This window comes from Alexandromys fortis, unplaced genomic scaffold, assembly GCF_014885135.2.
Source record: "Alexandromys fortis isolate MF-2015 unplaced genomic scaffold, M_Fortis_MF-2015_v1.1 scaffold_72, whole genome shotgun sequence".
In the NCBI taxonomy this organism is placed as follows: domain Eukaryota; kingdom Metazoa; phylum Chordata; class Mammalia; order Rodentia; family Cricetidae; genus Alexandromys; species Alexandromys fortis.
The window spans coordinates 5,730,480-5,746,702 of NW_026067969.1; the positions used below are offsets into that span (position 1 = coordinate 5,730,480).

At 54.4% G+C, this 16,223-nt stretch overlaps 3 protein-coding genes across 11 annotated transcripts in view; 1 reads left to right on the forward strand and 2 right to left on the reverse strand.

The window, feature by feature from the left end:
• Positions 1 to 2,949, forward strand: part of Pkn3 (protein kinase N3) — a 32,930-nt gene extending 29,981 nt beyond the window's left edge. Inside the window, exons 16-21 of the mRNA XM_050155214.1 lie at positions 272 to 334; positions 445 to 521; positions 2,027 to 2,169; positions 2,251 to 2,358; positions 2,489 to 2,569; positions 2,671 to 2,949. Coding sequence (XP_050011171.1) covers positions 272 to 334; positions 445 to 521; positions 2,027 to 2,169; positions 2,251 to 2,358; positions 2,489 to 2,569; positions 2,671 to 2,883 — 685 coding nt within the window. The 3' untranslated portion in view covers positions 2,884 to 2,949. The remainder of the gene's footprint in view (positions 1 to 271; positions 335 to 444; positions 522 to 2,026; positions 2,170 to 2,250; positions 2,359 to 2,488; positions 2,570 to 2,670) is intronic.
• A 144-nt stretch (positions 2,950 to 3,093) lies between these two features.
• On the reverse strand, positions 3,094 to 5,615 carry Zdhhc12 (zinc finger DHHC-type palmitoyltransferase 12). The gene is made up of 5 exons (XM_050155264.1): positions 5,455 to 5,615; positions 4,577 to 4,707; positions 4,135 to 4,212; positions 3,802 to 3,968; positions 3,094 to 3,694 (listed from the first exon to the last, which is right to left on the reverse strand). The coding sequence occupies exons 1-5, from the start codon at positions 5,552 to 5,554 to the stop codon at positions 3,373 to 3,375; spliced, it is 798 nt and encodes a 265-aa protein (XP_050011221.1). The 5' UTR covers positions 5,555 to 5,615; the 3' UTR covers positions 3,094 to 3,372.
• A 3,489-nt stretch (positions 5,616 to 9,104) lies between these two features.
• Zer1 (zyg-11 related cell cycle regulator) overlaps positions 9,105 to 16,223 on the reverse strand; it is a 38,315-nt gene continuing 31,196 nt past the window's right edge. For 7 of the 9 annotated variants that reach the window (XM_050154897.1, XM_050154895.1, XM_050154900.1 and 4 more), the window contains 7 exons: positions 15,516 to 15,557; positions 15,285 to 15,404; positions 14,654 to 14,769; positions 13,807 to 14,010; positions 12,801 to 12,898; positions 12,029 to 12,131; positions 9,105 to 10,645 (listed from right to left, as the gene is read on the reverse strand). In XM_050154897.1, the coding sequence (XP_050010854.1) occupies positions 10,588 to 10,645; positions 12,029 to 12,131; positions 12,801 to 12,898; positions 13,807 to 14,010; positions 14,654 to 14,769; positions 15,285 to 15,404; positions 15,516 to 15,557 (741 nt within the window). In that variant the 3' untranslated portion in view covers positions 9,105 to 10,587. The remainder of the gene's footprint in view (positions 10,646 to 12,028; positions 12,132 to 12,800; positions 12,899 to 13,806; positions 14,011 to 14,653; positions 14,770 to 15,284; positions 15,405 to 15,515; positions 15,558 to 16,223) is intronic. The other 2 variants (XM_050154903.1, XM_050154902.1) reach the window with 1 other exon arrangement.

The following is a 16,223-nucleotide window of genomic DNA, read 5'->3' on the forward strand; positions in this document are numbered from 1 at the left end:
TTTTTTTTTTTTTTTTTGAAAGAAGGTTCTAGTGGTATAGACCAGGCTGGCCTCAGTCTCCCAAGTAGCTGGGGTTACAGGTCTATACGGCTAGACCCCGTGGTCCTACCATAGCTGCTCGCAATAAGGTCATTCATAGACCATGACGCTGGGATGGCTTCCAGCCCAGCACCATATTCATTTGTCCGGTGTCATCCATGCCTGACTCAGGCCAGGACCTTCTGGCAACCTCCTAGTGTCTGGCCTGACTTCTCCCTGTACCACCCCGTAGCTTCTACCTGGCCTGCGTGGTCCTAGGGCTGCAGTTTCTGCATGAGAAGAGGATTATTTACAGGTAGGCTGCCTGAGAGAAGCGGGGTGGGCCTTGCCCTCTCCCTGTGCTGGTGCTGTGCCCTGGGCCTGAGCCCCTTTCAGCCCCTTTGACCTGCACCCCTCTGCCATCAGGGATCTGAAGCTGGATAATCTCCTGCTGGATGCCCAGGGTTTCCTGAAGATTGCGGACTTTGGACTATGCAAGGAAGGTAGGGCCCCTCTCCTGGGATCACATCCTCTTGCCTTGCCCAGGCCAGTAAGAAAGCAACCCACTCATGGGTACCCGGGCTCCCCAACCACTGGCCTTAATTCCTGACCAGGACCCTTGTTTAGGAGGACAGCTGCGAATACTGGCTCTTCCTAATTTGTAGTTGGTCGGAGGATCTATAGTTAGGACACGTGAGTTCAGCAGGTTTAGCTTTCTTATAGACACTGCTGTATGATGGCCTTGGCCAAGAGTCTACACGACACTGCTAATGGGCACCATGAAGGCTGGCACAGTAGGGCGGTGGTGGCACACGCCTTTAATCCCAGCACTCGGGAGGCAGAGGATCTCTGTGAGTTTGAGACCAGCCTGGTCCACAAGAGCTAGTTTCAGGATAGGCTCCAAAGCAACACAGAGAAACTGTGTCTCAAAACTAAAAAATAATAAAATAAATCATAAAGGTTGGCACAGATTAATAAATATGAATCTACATACGTATGTTGTGTATTATGTGTGCAAGGATTTGCACTGCTGGGTTTTGACCCATGGTCTCACAGTCCACCACTGGCCTAAGAGCTCTGGCTGGCCTTGAACTCACAAGAGATCTGCCTGCCTCTGCCTCCTGAGTGTCCCAGCTCAGGATTAAAGATGCATGCCATCACCACCTGGTGATTTTTTAATTTTTTAAAAATATTTATTTATGGGGCTGGAGAGATGGCTCAGAGGTTAAGAGCACTGCCTGCTCTTCCAGAGGTCCTGAGTTCAATTCCCAGCAACCACATGGTGGCTCACAGCCATCTGTAATGAGAACTGGCACCCCTTCTGGCTTGCGGGCACACATGGAAGAAATGCTGTACACCTAATTAAATAAATAAATATTAAAAAAATTTATTTATTTATTTATTTATTTATTTATTATGTATACAATATTCTGTCTGTGTGTATGCCTGCAGGCCAGAAGAGGGCACCAGATCTCATTACAGATAGATGGCTGTGAGCCACCATGTGGTTGCTGGGAATTGAACTCAGGACCTTGGAAGAGCAGACAATGCTCTTAACCTCTGAGCCATCTCTCCAGCTCTTAATTTTTTTTTATATATTTAAAATTTTTGTGGTTCCTCCCCCTATGCTCCCCCCCACTCCCTCTCCCTTCCTTTCAGAACAGTGCAGGCCTTCCCCGATATCAGCCAGCCAGGGATAGGAGGGGAAACTGTGATCGGGCTAGAAAAAAAGAGAAAAATTCAAAAAACATTTGTGACATGGGTGTTTTGCATGCATGTGTGCCTGTTCACCAGATGGGTGTCTAGGGCCTGCGGAGGCCATAAGAGGGCTTCAGGTCCCTGGAACTGGACTTACAGACAGCTGCAAGCCACCGTGTGGGTGCTAGGAATCAAAGCTGGATCCTTTCTTAGCAACTGAGCCATCTCTCCAGGCCCCTTCCCCCACTGATTGATATAACCACAGAGGCTAAGTGAGTGAGCAGGCATTGGTGTGGATGTTGGTTTGCAGGGATTGGCTTTGGGGACCGGACGAGTACCTTCTGTGGCACCCCGGAGTTCCTGGCCCCTGAAGTTTTGACTCAGGAGGCTTACACTCGGGCTGTGGACTGGTGGGGGCTTGGAGTGCTGCTTTATGAGATGCTAGTGGGTGAGGTAAGTACGAGGGGGGCTCTAGGTCTTCGGGGTGGGGACGGTGGGATGACACACACAGCCGCTGAGCCCCCATCTTCACAGTGCCCATTCCCGGGGGACACAGAAGAGGAGGTGTTCGATTGCATCGTTAATGCAGACGCCCCGTTTCCTCACTTTCTGTCGGCTCAGGGGCTTGAGCTCATTCAGAAGGTGAGTCCAAGGTCCAGGGCTTGGCCGAAGTTGCTGGTGTGCTCCCTGACACCACCCTGTAGGGAACCTGTGGGGCAGCCAGCACCTGGAGTGGCCGCCCTAAGTTCCCACCTGCCCCACTTTCTGCCAGCTCCTCCAGAAGTGCCCAGAGAAGCGTCTAGGGGCAGGAGAGCAGGACGCAGAGGAGATCAAGGTCCAGCCATTTTTCAGGGTAAGGGACCCAGCAGTCTCCAGTGCCTGTGAGGTGGGAGGGCTAAGTGTCCCCTGGGGTCTGCTGTCCCACCTTCTCAGACTCTCCATCCTTGTCCTCAGACCACCAACTGGCAGGCCTTGCTTGCTCGCACTGTCCGGCCTCCCTTTGTGCCCACTCTCTGTGGCCCTGCAGACCTTCGCTACTTCGAGGGGGAGTTTACCAGCCTGCCTCCAACCCTGACCCCACCGGCACCCCAAAGTTCCCTCACCGCTCGCCAACAGGCTGCCTTCCGGGACTTTGACTTTGTGTCTCAGCAGTTCCTGGAGTCCTGAGGGTCTCCTGGCCCCTCTGCCTCCCTCTGCCAGACTGTGAGAACTGTCCTTGTCCATGTGCCCAGGGCCAAGGTATTTGATGAGTGTGTGGGTTCCAGGGAGTGGCCATGGGGCTGCTGCTGGAAGCCTTCCTCAGGGTTACCGGGTAAGCTGTGTCTCTAACCATTCTGTTTCCTGGCCATGCCCAGATCAGGAAAGGCCCCACGGCAGGACGGTTTGTCTTTTTAATACTTGCCTTTATAGAGTATTAAATTAATAAAACTGTACATTTGAGGTAGCCTGGCCAGGGGTCGTGGAGTCTGGGTTCTCTTGGTGTCAAGCGCCCTCTGCCCTCACTCATGTCCTTTTCCTCTGTCTTCCTTGTGTGGGGTTCTATCTGCTGAGGGTGGGAGCCCCGGATGGAGTAAAGAGCTCAGGCTAACTGGGCTGACCCCTAGCGGCACAGCCTCTGGTTTTTAGGCACCAATGGCAGCCTTCTCTCCAGCAGCCCTAGACAACCTGGCTGCTGCCTTCCTCCTCTTCTTCAGCCCAGAGGGTCTCCCAGGGTCCAGAGGGCCACCCACAGAAAAAGTGGGCCAGGTTTCGAGTGAGACCTCGGTCAAAGGGGTTGCTGGTGCGCTGACGGAGGTAGGCTATTCGGTGAGAGGATATGAACTCCCAGGTAGTGGTGTTGCTGGCCACCAGGTAGAGGTGTGAGGCTAGCAGCAGGCTGACCACCAACGAGAAGAAAGCAAGCAGCAGGAAGGAGGCAAACAGGAGCCCGGTAGACCGAAGCCACAGCCCCCAGGGCCGGAAGAATCGGAGGCCGGACCTAGAGGGACAGGGATGGAGGAGCTGGGGGTGGGGGCGAGTCCCACAGAATCCTCTTTGTAAGCGCCTATGCGGTGTACATGCTGCCCACACCCCCGATTCACCTACCATGCCAGGCACAGGCCCCATAGGAGAACCACCAGCTGCAGAGCCAGGTAGGTCACAAAGAGAGGGTGGTTGCGTTCACCCACGCAGTTCTCCATCCAGGGACAGTGGTGGTCATAGCGGCGAACACAGCGGTGGCAGTCCCGACAGTGGCGGGCTCGCAGGGGTTGCTGTGGGCACAGAAGGGAGTCCAGGCTCAGTGCAGGTTCCCCCAGTGGGTGGAGAGGGCCAAAGGCCACAGTCCGGTCCCGAATTTGGGAGACCTTCCTGGAAGAGAGGCAAGGAGTCTTAATTTGGTCCCGATTCCTCCTACAAGAGGATGTGTGTATCACCTACCAGCACTAGGCAGTATCTGCACCGCCGCAGTGGGATAGCCTGAGGAACCATGGCTGTCTGTTCCTCCTTGGGCTCCTCCTGAAAATGAAACAAGGCGTATAAGATGGGGGAGGGGTCCCCTTGGGAGGCAGATGACACTGGGGGCACCTCTCTTAGGAGCCACCTGGTTCTGGCTTTGCAGGATTTGGGGCCCCTTCCATGTACAGGGGTGGTAAGTACACGGTAGAGCACTGGATACTGTGCCTTTGCAAGGTGCTTGTCCTCTCTTGGGCCTTGGTGATTTCCTCAGTGTGGGAGCAAAAACATAGGGTAGGAAAGAGGCCTCACCAAGACGCCCCGCCATGGAAGCGGCTCACAGCTTCACACGGACAGTTCTGAGGGCTCATTTCCCCGTTGGCGCAAGGAGGGGTTTGGATCCCAGGGTCCCAGGATCCCCGGTTACCTGAGGTTGAGTAGCCACATAGCCCGGGTCCATGAGTGACACAGCCAGGTAGAGCAGCAGGGAGCCCAGAACCAGGAGCAGGAAGGTGAGGGGCAGGAACAGCTCCCCTTGCTCTTCCCACTGGCGTAGCTCTGGAGAGGCCAGAGGAAAGTGAGCCCATGGCAAGAGGATGGGGTGAAGAGGCTAACCTGCTGAATGCGGAAGGGGAAGGGTTCCCTACGGAAGGGTCAGCCCTCAAAGAGGGAGGCCTAGGGAGCCCAGGCCAGGAAGGGCCCAGCATGTTGAAGCCCATGGTGGTGAAGATCTGGAGAGGAGGTGGGGGAGCTGAGAAGTGAGAGAACGCGGAGACACAGGCCAAGCTGAGTGCAGACGGCTCTAGTACCCTTGGTTGGACGAAGGTTTGGAAGGGAGCTGCTGATTGCTGGTGGGGAACTGAGCCTCGGTGGGGGCTGTGTCTTTGGGCGGGGAAAGACCCCTGGGAAGGGGGTCGCTGAGTTGTCTCATAGGATTTGGGGAGCTGAGCAGAAAGCCAGTTTTTCAATCTAGTCGATTTCTTAATCTAATTCAGGGAGTCTGGGAGGCAATTTCTGGAAGGATGGGGTGGAGCCCAGGATCAGGGGACTTGGGGCCTCTAATGGTCCTCGGATTTGGATGAATTTCCTGTCGGCAACAGGAAAATCCCGGGATTAATTAGGGACCAACTTGGGTATCAGAGAGTGCGTGGTTCCAGAACCAGCAGATGAGAAGGACACTTGAGGAACTGGCGGAGATGAGGGTGAATCGCAATGTAACTGAGGATTAGGGGAACCGGGTGAGACCCACTCGAAGGGAATCATAAGGGATCGGGTGGGCTCGGGGTCGCGCGGTGTCCGGCTCACCGGTGTCGTGCAGGAAGAGCACCAGCGTGATTCCCCAGGTCAGCACGGTGTGCCCAGTCCGCACCAGGACCCCAGGGCTGAGCAGCGCCCAGAGAGCCATGGCCTTGGCCCCTGTTCCAGCCCACCCGGAAGAAGCGCGCGGAAGGAGGGGCCGTGGAGCAAAGGGGCTGCGGCAACGCGGGGATTGGTGACTCCGCATTGGGGGCGGGGCCCAGGCGGCTCAGGGAGGCTGTCTATTGGGTGACAGGCGCGGCCCCTCAGGCCAACAGGTGCCAGAGGAGGCCAGGGGCGGGGCCGGCGCGCACACAGACCGTAACTCCCTAACTCCGCCCCCTACCCCCACCCCACCCCCGTGGGCCAGGTAAGTTTGCAAAGGCCGGGAGGCGGAAACCTCGGAAAGCGCCCCCCTCGCCCTTCCTTTCCCCCGTCTCCGCATGCGCGTACTCGTGCCTGTTTTTGCTCCCTCCCACCCCCCCACCCCACCGCCCACACAGAGATGTGGTCTGTAATGCCCGGAGGCCACGCAGTGCTTGCTGCCAGGGGGTGATTGGCAGGGCTTGCTCGAGGGTGCGCCTTGATGACACACTTGCCTCCTATTCGTTTTCCGATATTGCAAACGAATGATGGGAAAGAGGAGGGTTCTGGTGCGGATTCTGGACGCGCTTGGCCCCGATTGGAGTCAGAGACATCCCATGCCTTCCGAGACAAGTCGCTGAACTCTGATCTCCTCTCTGCCTCTCAGTGGGGTTGGCGACAATACCCGTCTCTAATACAGGTGCCTGTCACTCGGGCTCCCACCACTGCCCAGTTAGACTTTCTTTCCTTTTGTCCTAGAACCCTCCCCATTCAGCTGACCTTCCTATGATTGCCCGCTTCCAGCTCCATGCTGTTGGTGATTTGTATTGGTCAACTGGATATTTTCTTTTTCTGTAGAACTGATTTTCCAAGGCCAGCATGGTTTGTATGTGTATGTGTGTGCGTGCGCGCTAATCAGATCCATTTCATGGTATTACTAAAAAGCACGACTGGCAGAGTGCTTGCTGGATTCGGTTCCCAGAATGGCATAATAGTAGTATGGTGGTACATGCCTGCAGTCTCAACATACAGGAGGTACAAGCAGTAAAACCACAAGTTCAAGGCCATCCTCCGCTATATATATGAGAGGATTCAAAGCCAACTTGTGTGGTATTTAAGCTTGTCTCAAAAACAAAACAAAACAAAAAAACCCCAAAAGGGTTTGGAAGCCAGGCAGTGGTGGTCCACTCCTTTAATCCCAGCACTTAGGAGGCAGAGGCAGGCAGACTCTAAGAGTTCCCGGACTGCCAAGGCTACACAGAGAACCCCTATCTTTAAAAAAAAAAAAAAAAAAAGATGGTGGTGGTGTTTGGGTCGCCCACACCTTTAGCCCCAGCACTGGGACAGAGGCACACCTTTAATTCCAGGGTTTGGAACACAGACAGGCTGATGGCTAGCCTGGTCTACAGGGCTGCATCTGCACAGTGAGGCTCTGTCTGGGGGGGGGGAGACAAAAACAAACAACATACACACACCCCATTTATGAGTCTGTGTGTTCAAGCACACACTCGCGTGCACACATGATGTCCATGGTGTGTTCATGAAAAAAAGGATGATCCTACCTGTTGCTTCTCTCCTTCTGCCACGTGGGTTACAGGGACTGAAATCAGGTCATCAGGCTTAGAGCCTGGTGACTATTTTTTGTGTGTGTGAATGTTTTGCCTGGATGTATACTGTGCACCAGGTGTGTGCCTGGTGTCTGCAGAGGTCACAGGAGGGTATCAGATCCTCTGGAACTGGAGTTACAGATGGCTATAAACACCATCTGCGTGCTGAAAACCAAACTCTAGCCCTATGCAAGACCCACACTGCAACTGGGCGTGGTGGCCACGCCTTTAGTCCCAGCATTAAGCGGGTGCAACCTAGTCTACACAATTTCAGGCAGGTCAAAAACTACATAGGGAGACCCCCATCTTGGGGAAAAAAAAAAGGGTAGCCCAGTGGTGGTGGTCACGCCTTTAATCCCAGCACTCCTGAGGCAGAGACAGGCGGAGGGAGACCAGCCTGGTCTACAGAGAGAGTTCCAGGACCGCCAGGGCTACACAAAGAAACCCTGTCTTGAAAAACAACAAAAGATTAAGGATATTTATGTTTTGGGGTGGGAGAGGTTGGGTTGCAGGCGTCTGATGTCACTTTCACTGTGTGGGTCCTGAGAATGGACCTCTGGTAGTCAGCCTGGGAGGCAAGCTCCCTTTCCTGCTGAGCCACATGTCTGGCTCAGCCAGTAAGTTTTTAGTAAGAGCCCTGGATGGGCAGGCTGGAGACATGGCTGAGGGGCCAATGCTCACTACTCTTCAAGTTTGGCTCTCAGCACCCATGCCACACAGCTATGAGCTGTTGCCATCTTCTGGCCACCATGGGCACCACACACAAGTAGCGTACACTCTTATGAAGTAACTAAAATGAATCTAAAAAGAGCCCTGGATGTTGGGTGCTGTGTGTGGAGCCTCGGCACAGTCCTGAAGTGGTGTTCACATTCCCACGGGAATGGAGCCAGGCACTGTGACGGGCTGAGCAGGAGGCAGTGTTCTAGACACAGAGAGCAGCAGGCACCGGGCTAGGAGCATGTACTGTACTAGGGAGTCTGTGCCCCTCCTTTGCTGTGGTAACTTGGGGTGTAAGAAGGCACCTCACCTTTTGAGTCCAGGTTCTGTGGATTGTTCTAAGGACTATCAGGACGTGGAGTGCACACAGGCAAACCCAACACAGGGTGTGCAGAGCTGGGAGGCTTCCGCAAGCCCTGAAAGCCACGCCTAATCCCTCCAGGACTTGGCTGACACGTTTGGCTGACCCTCTGAGTTCAAGGGCAAACCACGGTGTGTGCTGCTCTTTCTGTGGGCTCACCCAGGGAAAAGCCTGGTATGGGCTCTGCTGAAGAGGAAGAGGAGACCTCTGCTCCACTTAGAAGGGTGCAGACAGCAGGCCGGCTCCCAGACTGTTGAATGTGACCCTGGCACTCCTGCCTACACCCTCCGCATGGTCTGGAGAGCCTCAACTACACCAGGACCCAGCTGTCCCAGGGCTGGTCATTTCAGGTCTGTTCCAGCTGTTCACAGGACCTCTCCCAGTCCGTCACGGCAAGGCCTGTTGTCAGAGCTGCCAGCCCTAGCAGGCTCCACTTTCCTGCCGGGTTCAGCTTGGCCTTCCGTGGAGAACCCCTCGCTGACTCCTCCCTCTCGTCCCTCCTCGGGCAGTCACGTAATGCTGCCTAGCAGCCACCAGACTTTCCGAGCCACTTCCACCATTCCTAGCAGTAGCAGGAGGCTCCTTTCCTATCTTTACTGCAGAGTGATGAGGCTATTATTTACCGTGTCCCTCCCAGCAGGCTATGCTCCCGGCAGAATTCCTACCAGTCTAGTGACCAGCCATGACCTCAGTGTCTAGGCACAGATGTGGAAAGAATGTCACAGATACTCACCTCAGTGTGACCCCTGTCTACAGCCTGCAGGCACATAAACCTACAGCAAAACCACTTGCCCTCCAGGGTCTTCCTGGGAGACCCCTACCACCCTTCCTGATCACCCACCCCCAGACCAGTATCCCCCAATCTCCTCTGAAAAAAAAAGAGACCACGCTTCTGCACTTTGCACAAAAATGTATTTCTGTGACACCCCAAAGTACAGACATTTACGCAGACCCCAGGTGGTAAGCAATGGGCTATGAACTCTGCTCATGGTCTGGCTGCTGCCAGAAGGCCTGGGGTGGAAAGGAGGGGCTGGGGTTGCCCAAGTGCTGCGTGGGAGAAGCACGTGGTTAAGCCCTCTAGCCTGGCTGGGGAGACAGTCTCCTCAGGAGAGGTCAGTTACCTCTCCCTGAGTTTTGGGAACAGCCGGGCCACTTCTGCCTGGAGGCAGACATGCCAGGCCAGAAGAATCAAAGAACAGGCCCAGAGAAGCGAGAAGGCAGAAAAAGTCACAGCAAGAGCTGCCTCCCAGGTGAGCTGTGCTCCCTGTGAGCACAGGCCTCCTCAGCAGTCCTGTGTCAACGAGAAGCAATGCTGAGATACAGTGGGAGGGTGCAGGAGACACCTGGAGCGCGGCCTGTCACACAACACAGCAGCTTCTCAGGGACAGCCTGAGTGGGCTGGAGGGACAGAGAATGGCCCAGTGCTGGTCTTTAGGCGGCTGTCCGCTGCCACTGTGAAGGGCTGGAGTAGGGACCTCCTGCCTTCTACCTTCTGGGCAGGGGGTGGGCTCAGCTCTGCTGGTGGGAATACCTGGGCACTGGGGTGCTGTGGGCAGATGAGGGCTACAGAAAAAGAAGCAAGACCCTGGTCCTGGAAAGTGCCAGCTACCAGAGCTGGGGTAGGCTGGGGCATGTTTGGCAGAAGGGGCAGTGGAATTGCCCCTGAGTTCTGAGCATCTTGGGGCTGGGGCCTGAGGGAGACGTGAGACAGTCTCCATAGCAGCATGGCCACAGGCAGGTCTGGCCAGAAAGCAGGGGGCCAACACAGCCCTGCTTCTCCAGGATTCTCTGGACAGGAGCTGCTTAGCCTGAGGCCTGGGAACAGCTTCCTCTCTGACCCCCATGGCTCACAGCCTGGAGCACCAAGGCTTCTGCAAGACTCAGCAGAGCTGGTCTTAATCCCCAAACCCCATCAACTTCACTCAACTTCAACTGGGAGCCCTGACAGGGCACTCAGGCAGACACCAGGGATGCTGAGCAGCCTAGTAAGGCCAGCTCCTCCCACAACAGACAGAAGCCAGGCCAGGGTCTGAGCTCACTGGGAAGGGACTGGACACTCACAGCATTTGAGGCAAGCCTGGCTGGGGCAGGAGTGAACATGGCAGCAATGAAAGCTTGGAGGCGGGCTGAGGGTGGCAAGGAGCTGCGGAGACTTAGGAGAAGTCATACACACAAAACTTCACACTTCCTAACCAAAAAAAAAATAATATATATATAATATATATCTCACTACCATTAAGGAAAAGCATCAGCTGTGCAAAAGTCCTCACTGTCTCTTCATCCAGTGGGAGGCTCTGCAAGGGACCTGCCCACTGGACTCCAGCGCTTCCTCCGGTCCTGTAGTCCAGGCTGTGTGGCCATGGGTGGAGGCCTCTATCTGGACGTGTCCATGTTCTCCTCTCTAAAGTTACTGCAGTGATCAATCACCTTGCTGGACACAACGGGGGAAAGCATTGGATGGTGATTGAGAGAGCTGGGAAATAGCGCTTGTGGTCATGCACAGCCACTGTCCTACAAGCAGCCAGGCCTGAGCTTCCAAACCTGCTACTCTCTCCCCCTGCAGCCCAGCCCACTCTCTCGGCAGAAGTCCACTAGGGGGTCCCAAACACGCACCGGACTGGAGATCTGCACAGGCAGCCATGCTGGCTCCAGGCCTTAGAGTCCCAGTCACCCTGCTCCCTGAGAAAACTGCCACCCATTGCTGGTGTCTTTGCCTTTGACCCTGCACTGTTTGCCTGCAGGTTTGGGGGTTCACTGCAGCCTGAATTTGCTAAGAGGGTACATCAAGGCCTTTTGAGATGGGAATGCCCAAGGCCATTCTTTCCTTGGTGCCAGAAGACCCTGCTGGCTCAGACACATCTCATCTCAGGTCCCAGATGCCTAGAGGGCTGATAAGCCCCACCTAGTGCCTGGCAAGTCCTAGATCCTTGTTTAACATGGTCAGCCCCAGGCCCACTGGTAAAAAATCTGCAGGTGAGGCCCATTCAGTTCTAACACTTTCCAGGAGACTCCCGAAGACTGAGCTGGAGGACTAGTCTGCCAGTTAATACTGAAACAGTGCCTTCACCAAAAATAATGAACGGCAGAGCCAGCTGGTGCCCCTATCCAGAAGGGCATATTCTGAGGGTGGGGGCTGTCTGAGCCTCAGGCTACACTGTGCTCAGAATTATGATAAAGGACTACCCTCCCAACTAGAACAGATCGGGAAGAGGAAGCCAATCCAACTGATACTAACATGTTACGTGTGTATTCTTGTGTCCACATTAGAGCTTACACTTGACACTCAACAAAGAATCCCACGGCCACAGAAGTTCAGTGAGGACTCTGGCATACCCCACCCCTCACACTGGTAATTTGTGTACGTGTATGTGTGTGTAGGTACAGATGGAGGTGCGTGCACGCGCACACATGTGTATGTGCTATGGACGCTAGGCACGTGCTGTACCTCTGAGCTTCATTCTAGCCCATCGAAGGGCACTTTTCCCCCTGGGGACTTTCGCCTTCATACTTGTGTTCAGAGAAACTAGCACTGTGCACGCGGCCTCTAGAATATGCCTCAGCACACAGAGTCCTTTCTCACTGGAACTACTGTGGTCAAAATAATGCAGAGCTCTTGCTGGCGCTGAGCAACAAGGAGGTGGGAGTCACAGAAAGCAAACCGAGCCACTGAGAGCCAAAGAGCTTTGCTGACAGTCAGGCTCTTGTCCACTCCACATTCAACCCTGAGTGGCTCCTGAGAACTCTGGCCATTCCCACTGTGCCCTTGCCATCCAAATCAAGGTACCCGGCCAGGAATACAAAATTAGTTTCTTACCGGGCCATCTCCTTGGTTTCCTGTCGGGCAGTGGCCATCTTCATCAAGCCCCTCAGCAGGGGCATCCCACCTTCTTTGATCAGCAGGGGGCAGTATTTGTCAGCTACAAAGCAGGAGCAGGTAGCTGAGGATGGGTGGCCTTCTACAGGTCTGTGCCCCAGATACCACCCAGAACTGCTCTACAAAGGACACCGCTGGTCAGGGACAAGCCATGTCCGCCCCGGCCTCCTGGGCCCACCTGGACAGGGAAATGGGGCAAGCCCTTGGGAAAGGCACTTCCCTATTGTGGTCCAAAGTTGTTGGTTTCCCTACAGTTTGTCCTAACAAATAAATCAAGAAAATACCATCCCAAGCACAGACCTCAGAGGGGCATCACAAGGATGATACCCCCGAGAGGTTTGTAGGATGACACAGGTTCCCAGGGAGTTCTGGAACTGGAATCCCCTGGGCAGCAGCTTGCATTTCTGATATTGTTAGTAAGATACCCCCAGGTACTGTGTAACCCAGGCTAGGAACACAGGTGACAGAGACTGGAAAGCTCACTCACAGCTGGGGTAGGAAGTGTGAGGAGAGGCACACTGGTGCAGACTGGGACGCTTCTGATGGCACAGTGGGGTTAGGATAACACCATCATGTCACTAATGCCAAAGTGCCCAGGACTGCTCTGAGACACAAGGCCAGCAGTAACTCTGTGTCCCCTCCTGCATGCCAGCTCCCTGTGGACATGCTGTGCTCTGTTGAGTGTCTGAACTAAGAGAGGGGAGGCACTCACGGTAGACAGACACAAGATTGTATAGGGCCCAGGTGGCCCAGTGCTGGCTGACTGGAGAGATGCCCTGAGGAAGGAGGCGGAGAATGGGCTCAAAGGACCTGGAGAGAGAGAGAGATTGCTGTTACCCCCCACCCCCAGACCTGGACGGAGACCAAGACCACCAAGACAAGAAGGATGTGAACCGAGACAGGGAGGATGTGAGCCTTTTCTCCTCCCTGAGTTCTCACTGCAGGGTCCCACATGGGCAAGCCTGTGGGATGCCAGGGGCCCTGCTCAGGCTCCGCCCAGGAGCTCACTCTGGAGAAGGTCAGAGTAGAGGAAAAGGGCAGAAATCTGGGGGTCTCAGCAAACCCCGAGAGAGAGGCAAGGGGAATCACTTACAGTGACTCTAGGCCAGGCTGAAGTTCCAGCCCCCAAACCAAAAAATCAGATCAGCAAAACCTCAGGGGGCCCCGAGACTCACTTACCTGGAGGACCTCTCCACCTTCCAGCAGAGTGATGGCCTGCTGACACCCACTCTTTGTGTGCAGGGTAGAGGGCACAACGTGGGAGCAGGCCCATGGCCTGGGGTGAATGGGAACTTGGGCAGGGAAGGGGATGACACACAAGGACATGGGACAGGGAGGGCTAGCATCCTGTCTCCCAGGGACTGGGGCGTGAGAAAAGCCCCACAGCTTCACACCCTTTCAAAGGGGTATTCAATGAATGACCAGCTGCACACACAGCACAGCAGGAAGGGGGATTGACTGGGGACAGCAATCCACTCACAGTACAGTAAGGACTGAGTCAGCCTGATGGGGGCAGGATGACAGGTGACTTGTGTTTTGGTGTGGGTTTAGTTCTGTATCAAGCATGCATAGAACACAGGCCTTGGATACACACAGGTGTTAGTAAGTGGGAAATGTGCCCAACACACACTGGATGATTTTGGAGGACAGGAGCAGGGCGGAAAGCTCTGATCACAGCATGCTGGGACAAGCAGCTTCTGACTCTTCATGGTGTGTACCTTCCCATCTCAAACCTGTAGTTGATATTCCTCCGGGAGTTGATGTCCCAGCTCTGGATGGCTGCCCACATACGCTCTTCCACCTCGGCCCTCTGGGGCTCACAGACACCCCAGGCCTCAGGCCCATCGTACATGATGTGGGACAGGACACCACAAGCATTGTAAGAAACCTCAATGCCATCAGCCTTGCTTTCCAGCAGGTTGCTACCAGGAGGAAAAAGGAAAAATCCATCATGTAAATTAAGGATGATAACCGAGACTCACGATGCCAGAGGCACGATTAATGTGACTGTTGGTTGAGCCTCCTGAGCCCTAGGATTGCAGGAGTGTACTACTGGGGCTCAGCTGTAAAGACAAGGCTTCTGATTGTTTCTGAGTCAGGATCTCATGCAGTTCAGGCTGGCCTGGAACTTGCTATGTCTTCAAGATTCCTGCTTCGACACCATGTGCTGGGACTATAAGCTTGTGAAACCACATCTAGCCACCTGGTATTCAGGTCCTTCCACACTGGATATGACTGGATGACTGCCATCTGTGGCAGGCTGAAAGAGTAAGAAAGCACTAGGGGCTTGAGAAATGGCTCAGTGGCTCAAAGCACAAACTGTTTTTTCAGAGACTGGAGTTAGGTTCCCAGCACACATGGAGGTTTGCATCTGCCATACCCTGCAACTCCAGGAAAACCCAAAGCCTCTGGCCTCATGGGCACATACCCATCCCTTCACACACAAAATTAAAACAAAATCAACTGGAGACAAAAGCCACATACTAGATAGAAAGCAGTAGCAACCACAAACCTGGAACACACACTACTGTATTCTGAGGGTCCTGGCGCTGAGGCAGCACCCACCTGAAGACGCTGATGAACTGAGAGGTCATCAGCTGAGGCCGCAGCTCCTTCACCTCCGCCACGTTCCCCAAGAGTCCCAGCATGTTCCGGTGCAGCTCCTGCTTCTCTGGGAACTCCTGGGCAATGAGAGCCAGCAAGGCCTTCCTAGTCAACCATTTAATGTCTGCTACTGTTGCCCTCAAGGCTTTGTGGGCACCTGTCTGATCGGCCTTCTAGACACAGGACAGGTACAGTAGGCTGACCCCAACTTCCCAGTGCTCCCAAGACCTGTGGGACAAGTGGGGCTCCATTTGCCACAGCTTGGAAGAGTCCTTTGGGGAGCCCCTTGGACGCTAAAGCAGGAAAGAGAGACCTACTACCCTTTGGGTAGAACTGTATCCAGTGGGAAGGGAATGGTCTGTGGGTAGTCAGAGCAGACTGCTGTGAACACAGGCTGGGCTCCCTGGCAGAAGGGATCTCAGGAGGCCCAGCTTGGTGGCATGGCTGGGGTGGGGGGTCCCCTGACACTTCTCTTAGCAGCAAACACTGTATGTGTGGCCCTGAGATTCTCATGCCAAGTGTGTCCATGGGAAGCTTGCATGGGATGGAGCCGGTGGAGGGGCAGCCTGTGGGGTGGCAGCCTGGCTCCTACCTTGAGGCAGTCGAGGAAGAGCTTCATGCCATTGAAGCTGAGAAACATCTCACAGTTGTCGGGTGTCTCGTCTGTGATGTTCCACAGGGCACTCCAGGAGAACTCCATGACCTGGTCACACTGCAGGGGGTGGGGGTGAGGTGCAGCTCAGCTGTGTCCTCCTGAGGACACATGGCCAGCCCTGGCACAGACGCCTCTGGGATGAGGCAAAGTATGTGAGGCTCTCCTTACCGTCTTGTCCAGCAGCTTCTTCTGGATCAGCTTCAACATGGTCTATGGGCAGAGGAGACAGGCTGCCTGAGGCCAGGGCTCCCACAGCCCAGGAGCTCAGCAGAGGGAGTCACTGGCTGCTCCAGGTGACACAGCCTGATAGTGCCCAATGCTACAGACTTTTATGGAGGCTGTTTGAAGGTAGTCAAGCACATACCCAGCCCTCCCCTGCTATGGTCTGCACGTCCCCAGGGATAAGTGAGGATGGCAATGGATCCATCTAGTTCCTGCCTTTTCCTTTCCTTCCATATTTATCCTATTCTGTGCTAGGCTAAAAATTTCTTCAGACTAGGCCGGGAAGGCACAGTGATGGAAGGGCCAACCCTGGTCTTTTCCACAGGGATTACTGCATGGAACTAGAGGAAGCAGTTTAAAGACAGAGGCCACACAATCATAAGCAACAGTCACATTAAGAATTCTTCTCGGGGGCTGGAGAGATGGTTCAGCAGCTAAAAGCACTATCTGGTCTTCCAGAGGACCCAAGTTCAATTCCCAGTGCCCACATGGCAGCTCACAACTGTCTGTAACTCCAGTTCCAGGGGATCTGACATCCTCACATAAACATACACTCAGGCAAAACACCAAAAACATCAATGCACATTAAATAAAGTTTAAAAAAACTGTTTAGAATTAAACCCCACACACACACACAAAAAAAAAAAAAAAAAA